Raw genomic sequence first — 25,591 nt, forward strand, 5'->3', positions numbered from 1 at the left:
GAGAGAAGATCTTTCTACTGTTCCCTTATTCATCAAGTGTATACCACCAAATATACACTGCAGGTATATACAGGAGAGATGTGTGCACTGCAGGTATATACTGAAGAGATGTGTGCACTGCAGGTATATACTGAAGAGATGTGTGCACTGCAGGTATATACTGAAGAGATGTGTGCACTGCAGGTATATACAGGAGAGATGAGTACACTGCAGGTATATACTGAAGAGATGTGTGCACTGCAGGTATATACAGGAGAGATGTGTGCACTGCAGGTATATACAGGAGAGATGTGTACACTGCAGGTATATACAGGAGAGATGTGTGCAGTGCAGGTATATACAGGAGAGATGAGTACACTGCAGGTATATACAGGAGAGATGAGTACACTGCAGGTATATACAGGAGAGATGTGTGCACTGCAGGTATATACAGGAGAGATGAGTACACTGCAGGTATATACAGGAGAGATGTGTGCACTGCAGGTATATACAGGAGAGATGTGTGCACTGCAGGTATATACAGGAGAGATGTGTGCACTGCAGGTATATACAGGAGAGATGAGTACACTGCAGGTATATACAGGAGAGATGAGTAAACTGCAGGTATATACAGGAGAGATGTGTGCACTGCAGGTATATACAGGAGAGATGTGTGCACTGCAGGTATATACAGGAGAGATGTGTGCACTGCAGGTATATACAGGAGAGATGTGTGCACTGCAGGTATATACAGGAGAGATGTGTGCAGTGTAGGTATATACAGGAGAGATGAGTACACTGCAGGTATATACAGGAGAGATGTGTACACTGCAGGTATATACAGGAGAGATGTGTACACTGCAGGTATATACAGGAGAGATGTGTGCACTGCAGGTATATACAGGAGAGATGAGTACACTGCAGCTATATACAGGAGAGATGTGTACACTGCAGGTATATACAGGAGAGATGTGTACACTGCAGGTATATACAGGAGAGATGTGTGCACTGCAGGTATATACAGGAGAGATGTGTACACTGCAGGTATATACAGGAGAGATGTGTGCACTGCAGGTATATACAGGAGAGATGTGTGCACTGCAGGTATATACAGGAGAGATGTGTGCACTGCAGGTATATACAGGAGAGATGTGTGCACTGCAGGTATATACAGGAGAGATGTGTGCAGTGTAGGTATATACAGGAGAGATGTGTACACTGCAGGTATATACAGGAGAGATGAGTACACTGCAGGTATATACAGGAGAGATGTGTGCACTGCAGGTATATACAGGAGAGGTGTGTGCACTGCAGGTATATACAGGAGAGATGAGTGCACTGCAGGTATATACAGGAGAGATGCGTGCACTGCAGGTATATACAGGAGAGATGCGTGCACTGCAGGTATATACAGGAGAGATGTGTGCACTGCAGGTATATACAGGAGAGATGAGTGCACTGCAGGTATATACAGGAGAGATGAGTGCACTGCAGGTATATACAGGAGAGATGTGTGCACTGCAGGTATATACAGGAGAGATGTGTACACTGCAGGTATATACAGGAGAGATGTGTACACTGCAGGTATATACAGGGGAGATGTGTGCACTGCAGGTATATACCGGAGAGATGTGTGCACTGCAGGTATATACAGGAGAGATGTGTGCACTGCAGGTATATACAGGAGAGATGTGTACACTGCAGGTATATACAGGAGAGATGTGTGCACTGCAGGTATATACAGGAGAGATGTGTGCACTGCAGGTATATACAGGAGAGATGTGTGCACTGCAGGTATATAGAGGAGAGATGTGTGCACTGCAGGTATATACAGGAGAGATGTGTGCACTGCAGGTATATACCGGAGAGATGTGTGCACTGCAGGTATATAGAGGAGAGATGTGTGCACTGCAGGTATATACAGGAGAGATGTGTGCACTGCAGGTATATACAGGAGAGATGAGTACACTGCAGGTATATACCGGAGAGATGAGTACACTGCAGGTATATACAGGAGAGATGTGTGCACTGCAGGTATATACAGGAGAGATGTGTGCACTGCAAGTATATACTGAAGAGATGTGTGCACTGCAGGTATATACAGGAGAGATGAGTGCACTGCAGGTATATACAGGAGAGATGTGTACACTGCAGGTATATACAGGAGAGATGTGTACACTGCAGGTATATACAGGAGAGATGTGTACACTGCAGGTATATACTGAAGAGATGTGTGCACTGCAGGTATATACAGGAGAGATGTGTGCACTGCAGGTATATACAGGAGAGATGTGTGCACTGCAGGTATATACAGGAGAGATGTGTGCACTGCAGGTATATACTGAAGAGATGTGTGCACTGCAGGTATATACAGGAGAGATGTGTGCACTGCAGGTATATACAGGAGAGATGTGTACACTGCAGGTATATACAGGAGAGATGTGTACACTGCAGGTATATACAGGAGAGATGTGTACACTGCAGGTATATACAGGAGAGATGTGTACACTGCAGGTATATACTGAAGAGATGTGTACACTGCAGCTATATACAGGAGAGATGTGTGCACTGCAGGTATATACAGGAGAGATGTGTGCACTGCAGGTATATACTGAAGAGATGTGTGCACTGCAGGTATATACTGAAGAGATGTGTGCACTGCAGGTATATACAGGAGAGATGTGTGCACTGCAGGTATATACAGGAGAGATGTGTGCACTGCAGGTATATACAGGAGAGATGTGTGCACTGCAGGTATATACCGGAGAGATGTGTACACTGCAGGTATATACAGGAGAGATGTGTACACTGCAGGTATATACTGAAGAGATGTGTGCACTGCAGGTATATACAGGAGAGATGTGTACACTGCAGGTATATACAGGAGAGATGTGTACACTGCAGGTATATACAGGAGAGATGTGTACACTGCAGGTATATACAGGAGAGATGTGTACACTGCAGGTATATACAGGAGAGATGTGTGCACTGCAGGTATATACAGGAGAGATGTGTACACTGCAGGTATATACAGGAGAGATGTGTACACTGCAGGTATATACAGGAGAGATGTGTACACTGCAGGTATATACTGAAGAGATGTGTGCACTGCAGGTATATACAGGAGAGATGAGTACACTGCAGGTATATACAGGAGAGATGAGTACACTGCAGGTATATACAGGAGAGATGTGTGCACTGCAGGTATATACAGGAGAGATGTGTGCACTGCAGGTATATACAGGAGAGATGTGTACACTGCAGGTATATACAGGAGAGATGTGTGCACTGCAGGTATATACAGGAGAGATGTGTGCACTGCAGGTATATACAGGAGAGATGTGTACACTGCAGGTATATACAGGAGAGATGTGTGCACTGCAGGTATATACAGGAGAGATGTGTACACTGCAGGTATATACAGTATACGGTTCATTGGATGATCTGTGGGGATCTCCTCTTAGACATGTAATCATTGATAGATCATGTCAAAGTCAGTAAAATCCTGAAACATGAGACTGGATACCAAAGGCACATTATCTATGTGTCAGTGACAACACAGTAAATGTTCGTGTTTATGTGATGATGTCATCAGCTGATGTCTGAGTTATGAGATCACTGCTTGCTTACACAAATGTATAGGCACGTTGCAGCTCATGTGCCATACATACAGTGAATTAGTCACTGACTAATGGGTCAGAATTTTTTCTGTTCCTGTGTCATGCGCGACCGGTTAGAGGATCATCCTTGGGGTAATTGGAGTTAATTTGTGTGATTACACTTTGAGTAATGACATTTCTGTACTCGGGTCGACCATAATTTGTGAATTTCTCAGACTGATTTATGGCATCTTCAGGAATAGGTTGTAGATTAATCACAGAGAGCCGGGATTGGCTGATCCATGGAACTACTACAACCATCGGGACAGCGATGGATCAGACGGAACCAAAAATTAATTTTATGTATAAAGTTTAATGAAATCTTCTGCAACTTTCTAAATATACTTTATATTTCAACTCCTCTCTATTTTCAAAACCTCTGCTTGCTGTTCTTGGGATATATTTGCCTACGTCTAGAGGGTGAAACCTGTACAACCTACTACTTCGTTCTCACAGCTGAGGGTTTGTTACACTTCTATTCAGTGTAGATGATCCTGAGAGAGCTACACATTGGCAGCACCAATCTCTCTCCGGTCCTGATAGTTTGTTACAGTGTTTCAGTGCAGGTAAAATGTATCAGTCGTAAGGCTGTCTTTGTTGAGTTTTGCAGTTTTCAGGTTAATTTTCTTGCTGGTTGTTTTTGCCACATTTTTTTTTATGAAAAAAATGCCAGTGTCAGATGCAACATGAAAGTCTATGGAGAATGTTAAATGCGGGACAAACAGGTGTGTTTTTGTCTTGGCAACTTTTCACCCATGAGGTATATTTTTGGGTCGGTGCCATTTTTTTTTAGATCGTAGAATGAGTTGGCAATTTTCTTCCATAGACTTTCAAACGCCTCAAAAAAAAAAATGCACAAAAAAGGCCAAAAAACATGTTAAGGAACCCTGGTTTTACAGACTTTTTTCATGCAGTGTTTTAGCGGTTTTTTTTTGCAATTATTTTTAGAATTTTTTTGCTGTTTCTAGCAGTTTTTATAGTGTTTTTTTCTTTTTTCCAGTGTTGTTTCACTTGTTTTATGTGGTGATTTATGAAATTCACTACATACAAAGTGCTTTTCTGCACGTAGATTTTTGCATTGTGTTTGTGTGTCTTTAGCGTTTTGCCCCCTAGGTATAAAAAAAACAAAAAACACCATAAAAACATAATTGCACCCTAAGGCCTCCTGCTTACGAGGCGTGTGCGCCCCGTGGCCGTGCTGCACGAACACTGACCGTGGGGGCAGCCGCAGCGGATCGCGGACCCATTCACTTTAATGGGTCCACGATCGGCCCGTTCCGCAAAAAGATAGGACATGTTTTATCTTTTTGCGGAACGGAAGTACGGGACGAAGCCGTAGGGTTCAGTTTCGTGCTTCCGTTCCGCACCATTCCGCATCTCCGGATTTGCGACCCATTGAAGTAAATTGGTTCGCATCCGTGATGCAGAATGCCTACGGAACGGCGCCCCGGTGTATTGCGGATCCGCATATGCGGTTCGCAGCACGGGCACAGGACACCTACGGTCGTGTGCAGGAGGCCTAAGTTTGTAGTGCACATTTATAGGCCTCCTAGTGTCCTCTTGGCCTCCGCCGGGCTGGTATATGTCAGTATAACTTATGGAATAGCGCAGCCGACTGTACCATTGCCTGCAAAGGCACCTGGTGAAAAAAACATGGGATGGGATTGTGTTGCGACCCACAATATGAATTTCATTAGCACACTACGATCTTTGGACATGCAACGCGCGTTGCGGCCAAAGCTGCCACATAGCACCAGTCGTACACAGCTCGTCCCCGTGTATCTGTGGTCTCTTTCCTGCGATTGAGTCACGGGACCTGATTTTGATGGCTTTTCAGCCCCAGAATGTAAACAAGTGTTCGTTCAAAAACAGCAAGCAGAGATCTTGAGCTGGTGACAAATTAAAAGCACAGGTGCATTAGAGAGTTGCAGAACGTTTCCCGTTGCAATGATTAAGCTTTGTGAACTCTGTAAAGACTGTGTTTAGGCAGGCAGATCCCTCTGCAGTCCTGATGTCTGTGGAGATAAGCGGCCGCCTTGTTGCGGTAATTGTTCCCCTTTCTGTGGGAAAAGGGAAGGATTGTTTTAAATAGCCTGCTCGTGTGACGTAAACCTCTTCTGAGCGTTAATACCTGAGTAGTTGTTGGCTACATATCTGGGCATAACCTCTGTGAGGGGCACATATCTGTGCATAACTACTGTGAGGGGGCACATATCTGGACATAACAACTGTGAGGGGGCACATATCTGGACATAACCACTGTGAGGGGGGCACATATCTGGGCATAACTACTGTGAGGGGGGCACATATCTGGGCATAACCTCTGTGAGGGGCACATATCTGTGCATAACTACTGTGAGGGGGCACATATCTGGACATAACAACTGTGAAGGGGGCACATATCTGTTCTTCAGGAGCGCGCCTGAATAGAAGACAGGGAGGCATCGGGGACGGACGGCGCATGCACAATTCACTCACAGGATCGCACTTCAGTCCGTGCCTAGACGGGATCGCGCTGCTACTGAGACCAACGGCGCATGCGCTGCCAGTACAAGCGCGGTCCCGGCGACTGAGCCGGGTGTCAGTTTCACTAGTTAGAGGAGGGGTTAGGGCAGGGGAGGTACAGCCCGGAGTGAGGGAAGGGCTACCCCCTTGACTTCCACCGTGACTGCAGGAGCTGGAGACAAGGACTTTATAAGTCGTTTTTTTCATCAATATACATCCCAGGAAAGCGGGACAAGAATGCATTGAAACAGAATGAGCATAATCTATAAGGTACTGGTAATAGTTTATTAGGTGAAATCCTGGTGAAAGGTTCGCTTTAAGTACTGTACCTAACCATTGGTTATGATTTTAGACACTAATCTATGTGGTTTTTTTTTAACAGATTGGATCCCTAGTGGACGTCTGGTGGGCTAAGACACAGTGAGAGAGATCCCCCTATTAAACAATCCGCTGGTCACTGGTAGATATACCTTGGTACAATATTACTACCTCATAAGTGACACTGAGTGTGGGGTTACCCTTGGATCTGACTTACGTTTGAAGTACTTTTTCCCCTCTATAACGCAGCTCTTTTTCTGTTTTCTAGGTGACAGCAAACTTACATCCACTGGAACACTATCATAGACCTAAATAGTAAGTAGTGTGTAACTTTACACCATTTTTAGCGGTGTGTGTTTTCACTACGCTAGAGGGTTCTAGGGCTTGTTTGAATGACAACCCCTGGAGGAAATGGGAATCCTAGGGATAGGACACCAGTACCTCTACTCTGGATGGATGTACATGGTAATTAGTCACCCTACTGACTGAGGTGCTGACTTTTACCATACGCAATGGCGGGCACGGTAGTGATAAGGGGCGCCCTCCCGTTCTCTCGGTTGGACCCCCACACAATGTGACCCTAAGCGTCGAATGTGGAAGGACAAATTGGCGGTTACACATTACGATGTGACTTTGCCAGCGTCCGAGATGTATATCCCTAGCCCACCCTCTCACATATTGAGACACCATTGCATTATTGTCTACATCGGAGTTTTATCCCACTATAGGTCATGATACTTCAGGGGACTGTATGGTGTACTTGCTATACATTTTTGCTGGTACCTATCTATATAAACCTATGCTGCTATTACCATCTGATATTGCCTTCCATACCCCCACACCTAGTGCCCTTATGCCCCACATAGTTATTATTGATGTAATACAGCCGACACTGCCAATGGGATTACGTTATCTAAGTACTGTCACCAGCCGGCTGACAGCACACTCACTGAGCATGCGCGAGTTCCGCTCTGGATGCCTGCGCTTTGGGTAACTGAACAATGACCTCCGGTGCGCCTGCGTGGGATCGCGCCTGCGCACACCCACATTTCTTCTGCGCACGCGCGATCATTGTTCCGATGCGCACGCGCATTGCAAACTGAGAGACGCTACGGGACTAAGTTTTTGGGCGCGCGTCCAGCCTCCACACGCCTGCGCACTTGCAAGGATCACAGGCATGCGATCTACATGCTGTATACAGCACCTTGTTTACACCCACCAGCAGTCCACAAGGGCCAATCTGAAGTAAGTAATATTTATTACTGCTATGCATATTTAAGTATAAACTGTAACATGATGCTTGGCCCTATTTTGGAAGGAAGGCTCATGATATTTAAACCTTCTTTCCACACATGTGCCAGCTCCATGATTTAGGTTGCTTTGTCATGTTTACACAATTTTTTGACATGCGTGTTAGCTCCTCCTGGTAGGAGGGTATTTAAACCAGGCTAAGCTGTATTGTCAGTTGCTTGAGAAAGACCACACAGGTCGAAACGTCGCATGTATTTGATGGAATAAAAGGGATTTAAAGATACAAGAGAGTGGTGCGGTTTTTCTATTTTTTTGGATACTGTGAGGGAGTACATGTGGGTATTGTTACTGTAAGGGGCACAATGTGGGCATAACTACTATGGTGTTGGCATTAAGGGGACTGGGTGTGTATAGTTATGTTTTGGGCGGAGTTAGAGGCCTAGTATGAAAAAATTGTGTCATGGCGTGCATAGCCGCACATTTTGTCCCTCTTTGTGCTTTTCAAATGTTGGGCGGTATGGCACCGTCTGATTATGCCCTTACCCCCACAGGGCCAGAGGGTGCTGCTGATAGGTAAGGGGGACCATAGCAGGCAAGACAAAGTTCCTCGAGACGCCCTCAAAAAGGAGCAGGGGAGCAATCATTGGCAGAGTACAAAATGATGGGTGTGCTGGGACCTGTAGTCCCTCTGGGGCATAGTGGAGGGTACCTATGAATAGTACTTTACCGCTTATAGACATATATACAGAGACTTATGACGCTATGTAAAAGCAGAACTGACTTTGTCGCCCATAGCAACCAATCACAGCACAGGTTTAATTTTTCAAGAGCAGTGTAAGAAGTGAAAGCTGCGCTGTGATTGGTTGCAGCTGTGCCACTGCGTATCTCCGTCGATCAGCCATAACATTAAAACCAGGTGAGGTGAGTAGCCCTATCTCGTGTCAATGGCCCCCGTCAAGAGGTAGCAAAATGAACAGTCCTCAAAGTTGATGTGTTGGAAGCGGGAAAAATGAGCGAGCGCAAGGATCTGAGCTACACTGACAAGGGCCAAATTCACACTTATTAGGGACAAATAGAACCTGCTTCCAGGAATGTGACACAGCATTTAGGTTCTTCTTAAAGGGACAACACCTTTTCCATATGCCGGTAGTAACCACTACTACTACTACCTCCATCGTTTAGGGCAGAGGTTTGGTGGATGACAGCTGGAACTAAAGAAAAACACAGCAGAGACATTGAATAATCATCGGCTTTATTTCCTTGAAGTGACATTGAGTGTAAAGTCTTTGAGAGATGTGACTGACAGAACCCGTCACTAGAGGTTCCTTTAAGAAACAAAAAGTCTAAAGTGACTGCCCACATGAACCAATCAGATTCCATCTTTTATTTTGAACGTTGCAGTTAGAAAATGAAAGCCAGCTTCTGACTGGTTGCCATAAGGGACACCGCCATCTTCTTCCTGTATGATCCGGATTTAAAGAAACAATACACAGGAAAATCTGCAGCCAGTAAAAATGTCTTTTAGAATCCGATTGGCCGATCGGTGTCCTTTTTTCTTTGGTTTTCCATATAAAACTCCACATTTTGTTATAGGGATTAACCCACGGAGCTTGCATTCCAAAATCTAGCCAATACGGTTCCGTACATGCAGGGTGAATATGGGCGTCCTGATCAGGGCGAGTGACCCCCAATGACATCATCACTATTTGATCACGGCTCAAGACACATTATTACTGAAAGCAGCAATTTCAGGCCTGCGGACAGAGGCGACCGCAGAACACATCCATCCCCCCCCCCACTCTAACCCCATTACTTTATTCACAGTATAAGCAAACTTGGCACACGCCTATGGCAATACAGTTAGGTAATGGAGGTGGCGGGGCAGCAGTTCCTGTGTGTGGCACTGGTATATTTGCGGCCCCACCAAATAGAAATACTACCAAAACAGCGCCACACGTGTCCACAGGTTGTGTCTGGTATTGCAGCTCAGCCCCATTTACTTCAATGAAACTGAACTGCAACACCAGTCTCAACCAAGGTACACCTGTGGCACTATTCTCGTTTGATTTTCTCTGGGTGCACAGGTTACTTGGTCAAGAGGTGGACTGAGTCTTCCCTGGGACCAGTGATGTCTTTGTGTCAGACATGTTGTGGGGTTTCTGCACAGTCCCGTCTTCTGTTTGCACCCCACAATACACAACTCCCCCGGACTCAGCACTTTCACAGTCACTTAGGCCTTCATCCCACCAGATTGTTGACCCTGACACCACTTATAAAGCCACTATCCCACTGGGGTCCCGATCTAGTACCACTAATGTGGCGGCGAGAGTCCAGCAGAGACAGAGGGTGACGGAGTGTCACACAGTGAGGTAGTGAGTTGCATTTGAAATTGCAAATGTTTACCTGCTTAAAGGGTTTCTCTACTTTAGACAATAAGCTGACCAGATAGTGTCCCCCAGCTCGGACCTCACGCGATCAGCTGTAATCTGTGGGGAAACCTGGCAGTAAGTGTTCAATTTCCCTGCAGCGCCACCACAGGGAACATTAAGTACTACACAGTGCCCATTCATAGTAATGGCTTGTCTGTGTAATGCAGGAAAGGACAGGTCCTCCAGAGCAAGAGACTCTCATTACAGCTGTTCTCGAATTGAGGGACCTGAACAAAATTCCTTAAAGAGGTTGTCCCACAAAAATATATTTTACAATTTTCATGCCAGAACCTGAATAACTTTGCAATTGCATGTAATTAAAAATTTGGTACAGCCACTGAGTTATTCAGTAAAATCTATCTGTATAGCGCCACCTGCTGTTTGTTATTTTCCTTATTTATCTGTCCACCTTACTGAGGTGGTCGCACATGCTCAGTTCTATCCTTCAACTGACAGCAGCCGGATCTACTGTTAGAACCTGCGACAGTTATAGGGAGAAAGCTAAAGCAGAAGGGACATGTCCCTGAAAAAGGACATGCCTCCTGAGGTGCAGCAAAAAGGACATGCTCCTGAGGTGCAGAAATAGATCTAGCAGAGCAACTGGAGTAATGAATGGGGAGATCTCTGGATCCATGTGAGGTACAGGGCTGGTTCTAGCTTTGTTAGGAAGAGATTGTCATGTTCTGGATGATGTCTGATTTTCATTTTTTTTTCAAATTATTCATGGGATGACCCCTTTAATACAATATATAGAAATGGGTTTTCTAAACTGGACAACCCCTTTAAGGTTTATCTTTCTATTGAGTTTTTTTGGACTTCCGTACTCCGTAGGACATATGAATACAGTACAGGGCTTGTTCTGCATGAAGCTGGTAAGATGATAGGGTCTCTCCCCATTGATAAGAGGTTAGTTCTGAAAGCCCTTGGCCTGGACCAGCAGAAGAGGTGATCACCCAAACCTCCCACCAGCTCTAGTTTAGGCAGCTCTGAAAGTTGACCTAACTCCAGTTCCCTAGAAGTGGCCGTACACATTCGATAGCTGTTGGCCGAGTGTTCGTTTTGCTGACAGCTATTTCTCCCGACTCCCCCCTAACACATGGCTGACTCGGCTGTGCGTGCATGGGGAGAGGACGAACAAGCCACTGTCTGACACATGGCTGCTATCAGACATGTTGGATTTCAATGTTCCAGATCCATCTTTCTTCTGACATCTGCTATTCTGGGAGAGACGGGACACTCCCATACACATTACATAGCCAGTCAATCCTGCTGGGTTCAGACAATATCTCTGTTCACATCTGCGATGGAGGCTCCATTTGTAGCCTTCGTCACAGATGACATAACATTTTCCGGAAAAATACAGCAGCGTGCATCGCTCTATTTTCTAGTAGAGCGATGCAATGACGGAACCAGAGGTCCTGGGTCCATCAGTCATGTCATGAATCCGTCAAAGCTTTAATTCCCTTTTTCTACTCCTATGATGGAACAGATGTTACCTATACTCTTGGAGCTATGTTCCACTGGGTTCCCCGATGGCTGCTATAGGTGCCATGGAGACAGGAGGCCCTGGTCAGGTCTGTTCAATTACCAATTACCATGACTGGTGCAAATCTGTATGGGCTCACCCTCTTCACATACACCTCAGCAAACAAGGGTGGGAGTAGATTGAACTAGGGGCAAATCGAATTATGTGGACAGCAAGCGCCATGCCCTTGTGTCCCATCATATAAACCAGAACGGGGCCTCCTTTCCTCTTAAGTTTGTATTTGCTGCAACTTGCATGGAACAATGGTAATCCCCAGACAATTCTAGATCATGATGGTCCTAGCAGCAAGTCATACAAGCGTCATATCACTACAAATGGTTTTCACCAAAAGCCAACTCTATAATGGCAACAGTTCTTCATGCTCCACAAGGAGGTTCCAAAGCCTGTAATTAGTATTCAGATTTAGATCCTAAATAAATCCATGTTGGACATAATTTAAAGCAGTAATTCTTCATCAAGGAGGAGGTTAATTTAAGAGAGCCTGTCTCAGAGCAGGGAGCGCTATGGCTTATACCTGGCCTGGTTACAGTACTGTTCAGTCCTTACAACACAATGGAATGCCTGAAACGTTTTATATAATCATTTACTAATTATAGGATTTTGAAATTAATCAACAGTGCAAGAAGGAAGAGATCATCTCTGGTGATACATCAACAGACCTGAGGTGTGAAGAAGACTCCACATAAAATAGCCAGCATTCCTTTTTTCAAAAATGTTGCACCTCCTCCCATATTGTGAAACCATGAAGAGCGCAAGTTTTGTTCTCAAAGTCCATGGAGAAGAGTCATATACCTCTGATCAACAGAAAATGTACTCATTAGTGAAGGCTCGAGGCTTTCGATAGGTCATTGTATTAAACTTGCTATGGTCGGATGTCGGTTGTGACATTTGGAGTGTAGGTTTCGTTGAAGCCACCAGGCTGTGAGCCTAAAGCATTATTGTAACGCCAAGGAAGTAGGTAGAAAATATAGACTCCAGCCAGGATCAAGGCCACCGTTAGGACCACAATTAAAACAATTGAGCCGTAGAAGACACAACCTCCTGATCTCATCAGTTGGCACAGTCCTCGAGCAGAATGTGGGTCCGGTGGTGGGCGCCCGAGGTCTACACTCAGGCTGACAGAGCTAATGTTGAGATTGTTATTTTGGGGCACATACAAACGGCCCTTTTTTCGGCTAAATCTCAAGGAGGGGGCTGGGCAAGTTATTGAAGTGCTGAGACTTCTTAGCAAGTCTTTGTCGGTAGACAGTGCAGGAGGACCCTTCTTTGGTGGAACTGAGGTTGGCACCCGACATATTGGGCAAGGAAGAGATTGTGGCTCTGTTGATCCCACTGTGATTCTAGACAGACATTCCAAGCAGAAGACATGGCCGCAGGAGAGGACCTTGGGAAGATGAAAGAGAGTGTCATATGACGTGAAGCAGATCACACACTCTGAGACTTCATCAACCTCAAGCGTGGCAGTTTGGGGTTCATCCTCCATTGTAAGATGCAGTCATTAGAGATCTGTGGAAACATCAAGTCCAGACATTACCAATAAGTTATCATGAAACACTTGCAAAATATGAGACACTTGACAGCAGTTCTTGGTTTAACTTTCCACCATATTGGGGGACAATAGGTTTGACAGCTTGCTATGTTCTGTGCTTCCTTCATCATCTTCACATATTTATATCCTCTATCACACGTTCATTGACTTTAATGTCTGTATTCAGTCAGTGGAAGCATACCGTATTTTTGTCTGTGATTACAGATCCCTTACACACATTATAGTCTATAGGTCAGTGAAAACCTCGGACACAACACAGATGTCATCCATGTTTGGTCTGTGGTTTTCACAGACCATTAGTAGGAGTCAGGGGCGGATTGGCCAAAGACCCTACAGGGAAATTTCCTGGTGGGCCAATGCCTAGGAGGGCCACTCGAGCCCTCCTCACGGCCACCAGCCGGGTAACTTAATGATCCAATTCTCTCTTATGCACCTAGCCAGCAGCTGGCGGTGTCCTCCTGAATTCAACTGTATTAATGTCCATAGGACAGCGATACAGTTGAATATGGTGCCACTTTTACAATTTTTTCCAGGGCCACTTTTAGTTCTCAGTCCGCCCCTGGTAGGAGTTGCTTTATAAATTAAATTTGAGGCAAGTAGTGTCCATTGAATACGTAAGCAGAAATGGAGTATAGGTGTGCTCAACCCCGCCACACCTAGCACGGACCACGCCGAGAACCACAGCGTAACTTATAGGAAAATAGGAAGAAAAAGGTCCAGCTTGGTTAAAAATATTACCTTTATTTTTCAGTGCGATTAAGAGCCAGTTACAGTCCAGTCTACGCGTTTCGGATCAGAGACAATAGCGATCCTTACTCATGACTTACTCATGAGTAAGGATCGCTATTGTCTCTGATCCAAAACGCATAGACTGGACTGTAACTGGCTCTTAATCGCACTGAAAAATAAAGGTAATATTTTTAACCAAGCTGGACCTTTTTCTTCCTACGTCCATTGAATACAGATGACACAAAGAGGGCAAACACATGGACCATACATGGATCCTTCACGAATACCTTCACAGATGAACTACTGACCATCTTGTCATTACAGACACGGACGTGTGAAAGAAGCTTGACAATACTAATTTAATGCTCATGTTAATAGGAGCGTCTCCGTCACCTCTCCAGAGATGTCTGTTTTAATAATAAATTCTTCACGGATGAAACACGGACAATTTTTTTCACGGATGTCAAACTGACATGGAAATGTGGACGAGGCCTAATAGAATGTCAGGAAACACCGATTTGATAAGAGGAACGATAATGCCCAATTTTTTCGTTTAAACATAATTTTCTAAGAGGAACATCACGAAGCCCCTTGCACACCACCAATTTTTTTTCCCAATGGCATCTGATTTTATAACTGACGTCACTTGGATAGTAACAGAACTAATGCATTTCAATGGCATAATGTTCACTTTCAGTTATTTTAACGTTCCGATATTTTTAGAACATGTCCTATTCATGTCCATTTTCACTGACCCGAGCCACCCATTAAAGTGCATCGGATCAGTGAAAAACGAAATACACTCGGACGCAGAAAAAAGTATACGGATCAGATCAAAAACTGAAACAGAAACTATATCGATCGTGTGGAAGAGGCTTTATAAGAAAAAAATCCTCCAGAATTGTTATATCTCTTTGAAAACAACTAGTTACTAAAACAGACAAATCTGGAGAGGGAAGGGGCCCTCTTTCATTATTTCAGACCAGCGAGTTCCACGCATCGGACTCCCAGCGTGAGTATGTGGCGTCTCTCATCCTGACTTCCCAGCACTGCCGGGGTCGCATAGCATTATATTGATTTATGCTATGTAACCCTTAGAGGACTGGAATGTATTGAATAACACTGACATAATGCTGTCAGTGTTAACCAATACGTTCCAGAACTCTAAGGCCCCTTTCACACGAGCCAGTTTTCCGCCCGGGTGCAATGTCTGACGTGAACGCATAGCACCCGCACTGAATCCTGACCCATTCATTTCAATGGGGCTGTGTACATGAGCGTTTTATTTACACGCATCAGTTCTGCGTTGCGTGAAAATCACAGCATGTTCCATATTCTAAGTTTTTCACGCAGCCCTGGCCCCATAGAAGTGAATGGGGCTTCAGTGAAAAACGCATCGCATCCGCAAGCAACTGCGGATGCGATGCGTTTTTCACTGATGGTTGCTAAGAGATGTTGTTTGTAAACCTTCAGTTTTTTTATCACAAGCGTAAAAAATGCATCAAAACGCATTGCACCCGCGCGGAAAAAACTGAACAACTGAACGCAATCGCAGACAAAACTGACTGAACCTGCTTGCAAAATGGTGCGAGTTTCCCTGAACGCATCCGGAGCCGATCCGTCACGCTCATGTGAAAGGGGCCTAAGGGTTACACAGCATCATAAATCAATATGCTCTGCGACCCCAGCAGTGCTGGGAGGTCAGGACGGAGCTGTCGCAGACTCAGGCAGCGAATCCGATGCTCATCTAAAAGGGGCCTTACTCCATGTGAAACTCGCACCATTTTGAAAGCAAGTTCGGTCAGTTTTGTCTGCGATTGCGTTCAGTTTTTTCCGCGCGGGTGCTATGTGTTCACGTCACTCATTGCACCCGCGCAGAAAACTCGCTCGTGTGAAAGGGGCCATAGGGTAGGTTAACACAGCGGGTTGCATTTGCTAAGACCGTCTTTTTACGCCGGTCTTAGTTTCCCTCTCTGTACTACTGTTAGATTTGTCTAATTAATGACGAGGCGAGCCGCTCGTCATAAATTAGGCGCATCTGTGGCTATATGTGCGCCTGCGTGAAAACTACGCCAGCCCCACGCACCATTTAGGGCTCATGCACATGACCATTGGATGTTTTGCAGTCCATCATCATGGATGTGTGAATAAGGGCTCATGCACACGAACGGTTTTTGCGTTCCGTATACAGGCCGTATTTTGATTCCGTATACGGTCCGTATATACGGAACCATTCATTTCAATGGGTCCGCAAAAGATGCGGACAGCACTTCCGCTGTCCGCATCCGTCGCTCCGTTCCGTGGCCCCACAAAAATGATGAGGCATGTCCTATTCTTGTCCGTTTTGTGGACAAGAATAGGCATTTCTATAATGGGCCTCCTGTTCCGTTCCGCAAATTGCGGAAGGCACACGGACGGCATCCGTTTTTTGCGGACTGTGTGCATGAGCCCTAAGGTCTTACTTGAGTAAAGAAGTGGCAGAGAAGGCAGAGTAACATATTAGGAAAGAAATGTTAGAATTAAAGGGTTCCCCGTGTTTTTTTTGTATCCTCACCCCACTCAGCAGTGTAGCGGCCTGCAAGGGAGATATTGGGCGGAGAGGATGGGAGTGGTAATGTCAGTGAGAGGTGTTGGTTACTCACGGTGGCCTTGGACCTTCTCTGATGCTCCCAAGGGCCATGCACAGTTGTGGGGAGGGGCACACCCCTTCTTCCCCTGGTTTTGGGGTTTCCTGCCTGGTGGTGGTTGGGGTGCCCGTGGTGTTGTGAGGTGCAATACAGGGATCCCTAAAAAGGCCCGGCTTATTTGTAATAAACACCAGTTCTTTACTGAAGATAATTAGTGTTGAGCGAAGCGAGCTTTGGATGCTAGATCAGAAGTTCAGATTAATGCTCTACTGAGATCCGTCTCCGTACAGTATTAGAATGTATGGGCTCCAATGAGCCGAAGTTAGTTATTCACAAAGTCGCTCGTGACTTCGTTGAATAACTTGGGTAGTGGAAAACCACTTTAAAACTTGAAACCGAACTCAGCTTTAGTTCTGACTGGTACCTAAGAACCGAAGCTGAGTTCGGTTTCAAGTTTTAAAGTGGTTTTCCACTACCCAAGTTATTCAACGAAGTCACGAGCGACTTTGTGAATAACTAACTTCGGCTCATTGGAGCCCATACATTCTAATACTGTACGGAGACGGATCTTATCGTTCAACACTAAAGATAATGACAATGTGAAAATATCCATACTTTCAGCAGTAGGCTCGTGCAATTCTATCTCAGAATGTGTGGCACCACAATGCCCAGCTGCAGGGCGTAGTCTTTTAACAGACCAGCAGGGGAGCCGGAAGCTTCTAGCCCAGACAAAAATGCTATGAAGTCCAAAGCCTTAAATGTGCGTTATCTCCACAGTCTTCTATCCAGCAGCGCCCTGTAATGGCTGCTTAACCCTTCCAGAATAATCTTTCTTTTCTTCCTCAGAGGCTGGCGTTCGTACTGTCTTTACCCTCGGCTGGCTGCTCCCTGTTGTGCTGCTCTGTGTCTTTGGGCTCGTTCACACGACCGTATAGTTTTTCCAGTGTTTTGCGTGCCGTTTTTAACGGATCAGTTTTTCAGTTTTTTGTTTCAGTAGTGTTTCCGGTTCCGTTCCTTTTTTCCGCTGCATATACAGTATACAGTAAATACATTGAAAAAATTGGGCTGGGCATAAAATTTTCAATAGATGGTTCGGCAAAAATGGAACAGATACGGAAGACATACGGAGTACATTCCGTATGTGTTCCGTTTTTTTTGCTGACCCATTGACTTGAATGGAGCCACGGAACGTGATTTGCCGGCAATAATAGGACATGTTCTATCTTTCAACGGAACTGAAAAATGGAAATACGGAAACAGAATACATACGGAGTCCATTCCATTTTTTTGCGGAACCATTGAAATGAATGGTTCCGTATACGGAATGCAAAAAACGGCACGTAAACGGGAAAAAAGAGGCCTCACTCTGCTAACTCAGGCCGGGTTCACATCACTGTTTAGTTTTCTGTTCTTCTGATCAATCAGAAGAACAGAAAAATAAACAAACGGATCCTTAACCCCTTAGTGATCACCCATATTCCTTTTTACGGCGGTCACTAAGGGGCCTTAAGCTGGGCTGGCACCTTTTAATGGCGGCCCGGTCTATGCGCTGCATGGGTCCCCTGTGCAAAGGCTGGCTGTGACCTGGTATAGGCCCCAAGTCTGCCTTGAGTGTTCCCCAATAGGCTGCGCCTCTCTGGCGCAACCTGCTGGTCAAAGTTAGTATAACCATGACAATAAAATGCAATGCGCTATAGGGATAATGCATTGTATTAAGTGGTTCAGAAAAAAACACATTAGTCTTGTTAGGCAAGGTGTGTGTTTGTTACCATGTACCAGTGTAGATAAGAGAGTGGATACATTGTAACAAACCCTCAGCTGTGTGAGCAGGACTAAGGCCTCATGCACACGACCGTGCCGTTTTTTGCGGTCCGCAAACCGCGGATCCGCAAAAAACGGAAGCCGCCCGTGTGCCTTCCCCGCAATTGGCCCATTGTAGAAATTCCTATTCTTGTCCACAAAACGGACAAGAATAGGACACGCTATATTTTTTTTTGCGGGGCCACGGAACGGTGAAACGGATGCGGACAGCACACGGACAGCACACGGCATCTTTTGCGTCCCCATTGAAGTGAATGGGTCCGGACCCGAGCCGCAAAAAATGCGGCTCGGATGCGGACCACAAAAACGGTCGTGTGCATGAGGCCTAAGTCAGGATGTGTTGCCAGCCTCTGAATGTTCTAATTCACAAAAAAAAAGCTCTTCGTGTGGACACTGATTGGCAAGTGGAACACCTCCCCAGCTGTTGCAAAACCACAACTCCCAGCAGGTCCTGACAGCTGCAGGAGTTGTTAGTGCCTCTCTGTTTGGACAGGTTACACCTAGAATGGTGGCACGTACCTACAGTATGAACAATATGTGGAGGAGTAGTTGAGCTTAAAGGGGTTGTCCCACAAAAATTATTCTACAGTTTTCAAACCAGCATCTGGATCAGAATACTTTTGTAATTGCATGTCATTAACAATTGTGTACAGCCTCTGAGTTAGGGCCCTTGCACACGACCGTATCCCCTCCGAGACATACGGTCCGTGAGCGGCATTGATCGTGCGCACGGGAGCGCGCAGCATCATAGATTACAATGATGCTGTGCACGTCGGGCTGCCCGCGGGGCTATTGTCCAACTCTCATAAGATCATATGCGTGCAGGACAATAGCCCGGCGGGCGGCCCATTGTAATCTATGATGCAGCGCGCTCCCGATCAATGCCGCTCACGGACCGTATATCTCGGAGGGCATACGGTCGTGTGCAAGGGCCCTTATTCCATAAAAATGTATCTGTGTAGCGCCACCTGCTGTTAACTGCGGCAGAAAGGACACCGCCCTTGATATGAATCTAGCAGAGCAATGAATGGGGAGATCTCTGGTTCTAGCTTTGTTAGGAAGAGACGGTCATGGACTATATGATGTCTGGATTTTCATTTGAGTTTTGTCCATGATCGGCTTTGAATTTTCCAGAAACAGCACCACTCTTGTATACAGTATGTGTATGGTATTGCAACTCCGGTCATTAGGAGTAGTAATCAAAAACGTTGAATGCTGGAAATACAGTCCTACCAAGGGCTAATGAACGGATCCTCTGCTCTCTTCTGCAGTGTTGGAAATTGTTTCCATCTCTGGTGTGGTGCATACAGTTGGGTGATGGATCAGGATGAAGTTGGGGGGACGGACGGAGAAGAGTTAGATTAGGAGATGTGATAGGCCAATCTAAAAAGATGTGTTTTTCTTGGGCAGCACCTAAAACTGTATGTAAGGAATTAACCTAATCGCTTGGGGTAGCACGTTCCGAAGAACTGGTGCAGCTCAGGAGAAGTCTTTAGAAGTTCAAGACTTGGTCGTAAATCATTTGCAGAATGTAAAGCGTGGGTAGGCTGGTAGACAGAGATGAGGGAGGAGATGCAGGGGGCTGCAGCACTGTGGAGAGCTTTGTGGCTGAGAGTGAACAGTTTAAGGCCTCTGCAAAAAAAAAAAACGGATCCGCAAAGAATACGGATGACGTCCGTGTGCATATTGTATTTTGCAGAACGGAACTGCTGGCCCCTAATCGAACAGTAGTATCCTTGTCCGTTATAGTAGTATCCTTGTAAGTTCTGTCTTTTAGCGGAACGGATATACGGAAATACAAAAATAGGATAAGTTCTGTCCTTTAGCGGAACGTATATACGGAAATACGAAAACGGAATGCACACGGAGTACTTTCCGTTTTTTTTGCAGACCCATTACAAATGAATGGTTCCGCATACGGTCCGCAAAAAAAAAAAAAAAACAGAAAGAAAATACGTTTGTGTGCAAGAGGCGTTAATTGGATTCTACACTGTACTGGCAACCAGTGCCATGACTGGTATAGGGCGGAGGCATCGGAGTAGCGATTGAAAAGATAAATGATCTATTTACATGTAAATAGATGTGCGGGAAATTTTTGGTGAGGGGGAAGCCAATTACTAGCGCGTTTCACATGAGCAAGTATTCCGCGCAGGTGCAATGCGTGATGCGAACGCTTTGCGCCCCGCACGGAATCCGGACCCATTCATTTCAATGGGGCTGTGTACATGTGCGTTGGTTTTCAAGTGTCGCATGAAAATTGCAGCATGATCTATATTACGCAACGCTGGCCCCATAGAGGTGAATGGAGCTGCGTGAAAATGCCTTTTTCACGGATGGTTGCTAAGAGACAGTTTATTATAACGCGCATGCAAAATGCATTAAATCGCATTGCACCCGCGCGATATAAACTGAACAACTGAACGTGATCGCAAACAAAACTGAATGAACTTGCTTGCGAAATCGCACAGTTTTCACTGAACGTGTCCGCAACGCATCCAGACCTAATCCGCACACGCTCGTCTGCAAGGGGCCTTACAGCGATCGAAACTAGAATGTATCGGGGCAACAATGAGAGTTTTTGTTGCTTCCAGGGTAAGAAAAGGGAGAGTTCTAGAGGTGTTCTTGAGGTGCAGGTGGCATGAGTTCAATATAGGCGGTGAAGGAAAGATCAGTGTGAAACGTAACTCTGAAACATCGGGCGTGATGCCCAGGAGTTATAGTAATGCCACACACTGGGAAGAAGATATCAAGTTTAGACAAGTTAGTAGATGCAGAAAATACAAGTGGTTCAGTTTTTGAAAGATTCACCTTCGGTTAGAGTGAGGACATGATGTTAGAGACAGGTCTTCTGAAGTACAGCAGGGGTGATGTCATCATGGGATGAAGCGTATCGTTGAGTGTCGTGTGCATAGAGATTGTACTAAAAACGAAATCTACTTATAGTCTGTCCAATCGGGGCTGTGTAGAGAGAAATGGGGCGAGGACGTAGGATGAGCCCTGAGGAACCCCAATAGCAAGAGGGAGAGAAAGTAGACCCAGCAAATGATACACTAAGGCTGGGTTCACACCTGAGCGTACTCTGTATGCGTTTTTATCGGGCGTTTACATACGCGCGAGGAAACAAGCAAACGCCCATTGTTGCGCGTTCCCGCAAAGTCTATGTGCTGGAACGCGCGACAATACGCCCCAAAGAAGCTCCTGTACTTCTTGGGGCGTAGGGCGTTTTACAGCGCGTTCGTACGCGCTGTAAAATGCTCAGGTGAGAACCATGCCCATAGGGAATCATTGGTTTTTGCCTGTTGAGCGTTTTACAGCGCGTAGGAACGCGCTGTAAAACGCTCAGGTGTGAACCCAGCCTGAAAGAGCGGCCAGAGAGATAGGAAGATAACCAGGAAAAAGCAGCGTCCCTGAGGCCAATAGACTGGAGCATGCTGAGTAGGAGATGGTGGTCTACAGTGTCAAATGCTGCAGGGAGATCCAGAAGAATGAGTAGAGAGTGGTCACTATTACATTTGGCTGTCAGGAGGTCATTTGAATGTTTGCCACCATTTTCTACACATAGATTTCACAGATATGCTTATCTGTATGTAGGAGAGTCGACAGAGTCATTTCATTTCGTGAGTTAAGGTATTTTTGTAAATTTACCTGCAGCCCTATGTAAACCTGCATTGTTATATTGTGAGCCCAAGCTGCGCCAAGAACGAACTCAGCTCTGCTATGTGTTTGAGTACGGTATGTATGTTATGTATTGATCTATATATTAGATTATATTTCCATTTTGTTGTAAATCTGTGAGCAAAGGGTTAGGCTACATGCACACGAACGTTGTTTGTTTCCGTGTCCGTTCCGTTTTTATATTGCGGATAGGATGCGGACCCATTGATTTCAATGTGTCCGCAAAAAATGTGTGCTGTCCGCATCAGTATGTCCATTTCGTAGCCCCACAAAAAAAATAGAACATGTCCTATTCTTGTCTTGCACTGTTACAATGGATCCGCAAAAAAAAAACGGGCGGCATACGGATGCCATCCGTTTTTTGTTTTTGCGGACCGCAAAACACATAAGGTCGCGTGCATGTAGACTTAGGCTGATAAACAGATAAAACACTAGAATAAAGCAAGCAAAACTATATATATATATCATAAAAACTAAATGAATAAAAAACCTAATATGAAACAATCATGAAAATAATAATTGTAACCAATAGAAATGAAAACTATTTATGAATATTATAAAAACACAAAATAATAATGATGTTAGTAATATAAAAATAAAAGAAAGTAATAATTTAGAAAACAGAACATATTGTATAATATTGATATAAAATAAAAAGATATAATAATATACGAAACACAATATAAAATAATGATGTAAAGTTTAAAAAAAATAATAAAAATACACAAAAATTATGAAATCATAATCATTTAAAAATAGACATAATAATTAGCCCTGTGTGTGCCATTTGCCAGCCTGTGCCCTCTTGACCAGCGTGTTCCTGGCAGTGGCAGGATGTTATATTTGCACCTCTCGCTGGCACCGGCCGCCCCGTGCTCTCTCTTATCAGCCGGCCCCGCTCTCCTTTCCTCTTTTGTTGTAGAACAGTTATCTCTTACCTTCTGGTATCACTGGGAATGGAGGTTACATTATTTTTTGCAGTATTTTTGGCCGCTCTCTTCTCACGGGGCTCCTGCTTTCGCAGAGTGTCTCTCTCCTTATGAATGCCTGTTAGCTTACGGACAGTTTTTCAGGCTGTCTAATCTGGCCCAGTGCAGCTGACGGAATCTCGCCCAACCTGTCTGTCTGGAAGTCTGACCTAGTGCAGGTTATTTTCCTTGTTCACTCCCTCTCTTTAGAGGTGCATTGATAAGGGACTTGTTACCTATAGCAATTGTCCCAGTGACGCACGCAGTTGGTAAGTGGCCGGGTAAGGTACCGCCCCTGGAGGGGTGACAGGGCCTGCGAATCTGGACCTCCCAAATAAAGGAGGGGATGGGAAACAACACAGTCACACCCGTGACTTTACATCCTGTATTCAGCTCATGTCAAGAGTGCAGAACTAGGGTAAAAATATGGGTCGTCAGCGGTGGAACCATAAGTCCCAGGATGACTTAAAGGGTCCTGAGCACCCAAGCATTTTTGATATGTGTGTGTGTGTGTGTGTATGTAGCTTTTCATAGCTGAGGCTTTGCTACAATTGAATCCAATCTAGACAAATCAATATAGACTCCAGACTGATACATTGTCACTTTCAGTGCAGGCCAGAAGAAAGCTGTGCTGCTGAAGTGTTAGCTCATAGAGGATTGGATACAATTGTAACAAACCCTCAGCTGTGAGAAGTATTGGGGCTCCTTCACAGGGTTGTACACAAAGGGTGACTTTGAGGTGCCGGTCTCTTTATCTATGAACTCCCGAGAACTTTCCATCAGCAGTTTACCAAGTGACAAAACAGAAAATATTTTCGTCGTCTGAGAAAATAAAAAGTGATCTGAGGATAAACTGCTGAGGAGATGACACAGTGTGCCGCTGCCGCTGCTGTGTGCAGTCATGTGGTGTCATGAGATGTGTTCTATGTTCCAGCCGGGAGTGTCTGACCAACGTCTTCCACCTCACCCTGCACAGTATAAGGCCTCATGCACACGACCGTATGTATTTTGCGGTCCGCAAAACAAGGACGTCCATGTGCATTCCGTATTTTGCGGAACGGAACGTCCGGCCCCTAATAGAACAGACCTATCCTTGTTCTTAATAATAGGACATGTTGTATTTTTTGGCGGAACAGAGATGTGGACATACGGAAATGAAAAGCAGACGGAGTAACTATGTTTTTTTTTGTGTGGCCCCATTGAAGTGAATGGTTCCACATACAGTCCGCAAAAAAAAGCGAACAGACACGGAAAAAAAGAAAATACATTTGTGTGCATGAGCCCTAACTCTCATCCTGCTCAGTACGACTCTCATCCTGCTCAGTACGACTCTCATCCTGCTCAGTACGACTCTCATCCTGCACAGTAGAACGCACATCCTGCTCAGTACGACTCTCATCCTGCTCAGTACGACTCTCATCCTGCTCAGTACGACTCTCATCCTGCTCAGTACGACTCTCATCCTGCTCAGTACGACTCTCATCCTGCACAGTAGAACGCACATCCTGCATGGCGTATATATCTCATACTATACACTACAACTCTCATCCGGGCACAGTGTAAAGCCTCATTCACACGTCAGCGTTTCACGTACGCGTGCTGTACGTGTTCTCCGCGGATAGCACGCGTACTCATGCATACACGACCGTTGTTGTTTTGCGGTCCGCAAATCACGGATACCGGCCGCGTGCGTTCCGTATTTTGCGGAACGGAACAGCTGGCCCCTAATAGAAGAGTCCTATCCTTGTCCTTCTATTTTTTTTTTTTACGGATAGGACATACAGACCTATGGAAACGGAGTGCACACGGAGTCATTTCATTTTTTTTTTTTGTAGCCCCATTGAAGTGAATGGTTCTGGAAAAAATAAAATAAAAGATGCTTTGAAAATTATTTTCCAGTTGCACAGTGTCCGTGAAACATGGAAGACACACAGACAGCAAAAAAAAGGACACATGGACAGCACACGGACCCTTCATGGACATCTTCACGACGGCATCACTGACCACCTCGTCACGGATTTGAGCACGGACACGGACGTGTGAATGAGGCTTAACCCTGCACACGAACCAGTCAGAGAGAGTAATACACATAGAACACACCATGAACCCTGCAGCAGGTCACATCCGCTATAATAAAGTCAGCACAGTATAGCACTCCCAGAGGTTAGGAGTGGTACTGCAGTTGGACAGTAAATACCCCTATAATTATAATTAAGCCTTCAGCACTTCTAAAGCTCAGGATCCACATCACCTAAGTATCTGAGTCCATTCACAGGACAAGAATTTGCATCTCGCTTTTGCATTTTCTAATTATCCATGATTACGTTTGTGGCACGTGAGAAGAACACAGAAAGGGAGTGGAAGAAGTGACATTTCATGCTCTCGGTAAATAAATGTTAACCCTCTACTGACCTAACCCTGACGCTCAGGACTCATTCAGACGGCCGCATGTTGCTTTCCCCCATCTGATCCGCAATTTTGTCTATGGGCCTCCAAAAGATGCGGACAGCACACCGCGTGCTGTCTGCGTCCTTT

The 25,591-nt window shown here is 45.3% G+C and overlaps 1 protein-coding gene across 1 annotated transcript; it reads right to left on the reverse strand.

Annotated features, from left to right (window-relative positions):
- Positions 1-11,848: 11,848 nt before the first annotated feature.
- Positions 11,849-24,045, reverse strand: LOC120977909 (RING finger protein 225-like). Its single transcript, XM_040406071.1, has 2 exons — positions 23,027-24,045; positions 11,849-13,193 (listed from the first exon to the last, which is right to left on the reverse strand). The coding sequence occupies exon 2, from the start codon at positions 13,168-13,170 to the stop codon at positions 12,550-12,552; it is 621 nt and encodes a 206-aa protein (XP_040262005.1). The 5' UTR covers positions 13,171-13,193; positions 23,027-24,045; the 3' UTR covers positions 11,849-12,549.
- Between the last annotated feature and the right edge of the window lie 1,546 nt (positions 24,046-25,591).

Source organism: Bufo bufo, chromosome 8 (genome assembly GCF_905171765.1).
Source record: "Bufo bufo chromosome 8, aBufBuf1.1, whole genome shotgun sequence".
Classification (NCBI taxonomy): domain Eukaryota; kingdom Metazoa; phylum Chordata; class Amphibia; order Anura; family Bufonidae; genus Bufo; species Bufo bufo.

Excerpts from the sequence above, each read along its gene's own strand:
- LOC120977909 (XM_040406071.1), bottom strand. The coding sequence starts at position 13,170 with ATGGAGGATGAACCCCAAACTGCCACGCTTGAGGTTGATGAAGTCTCA.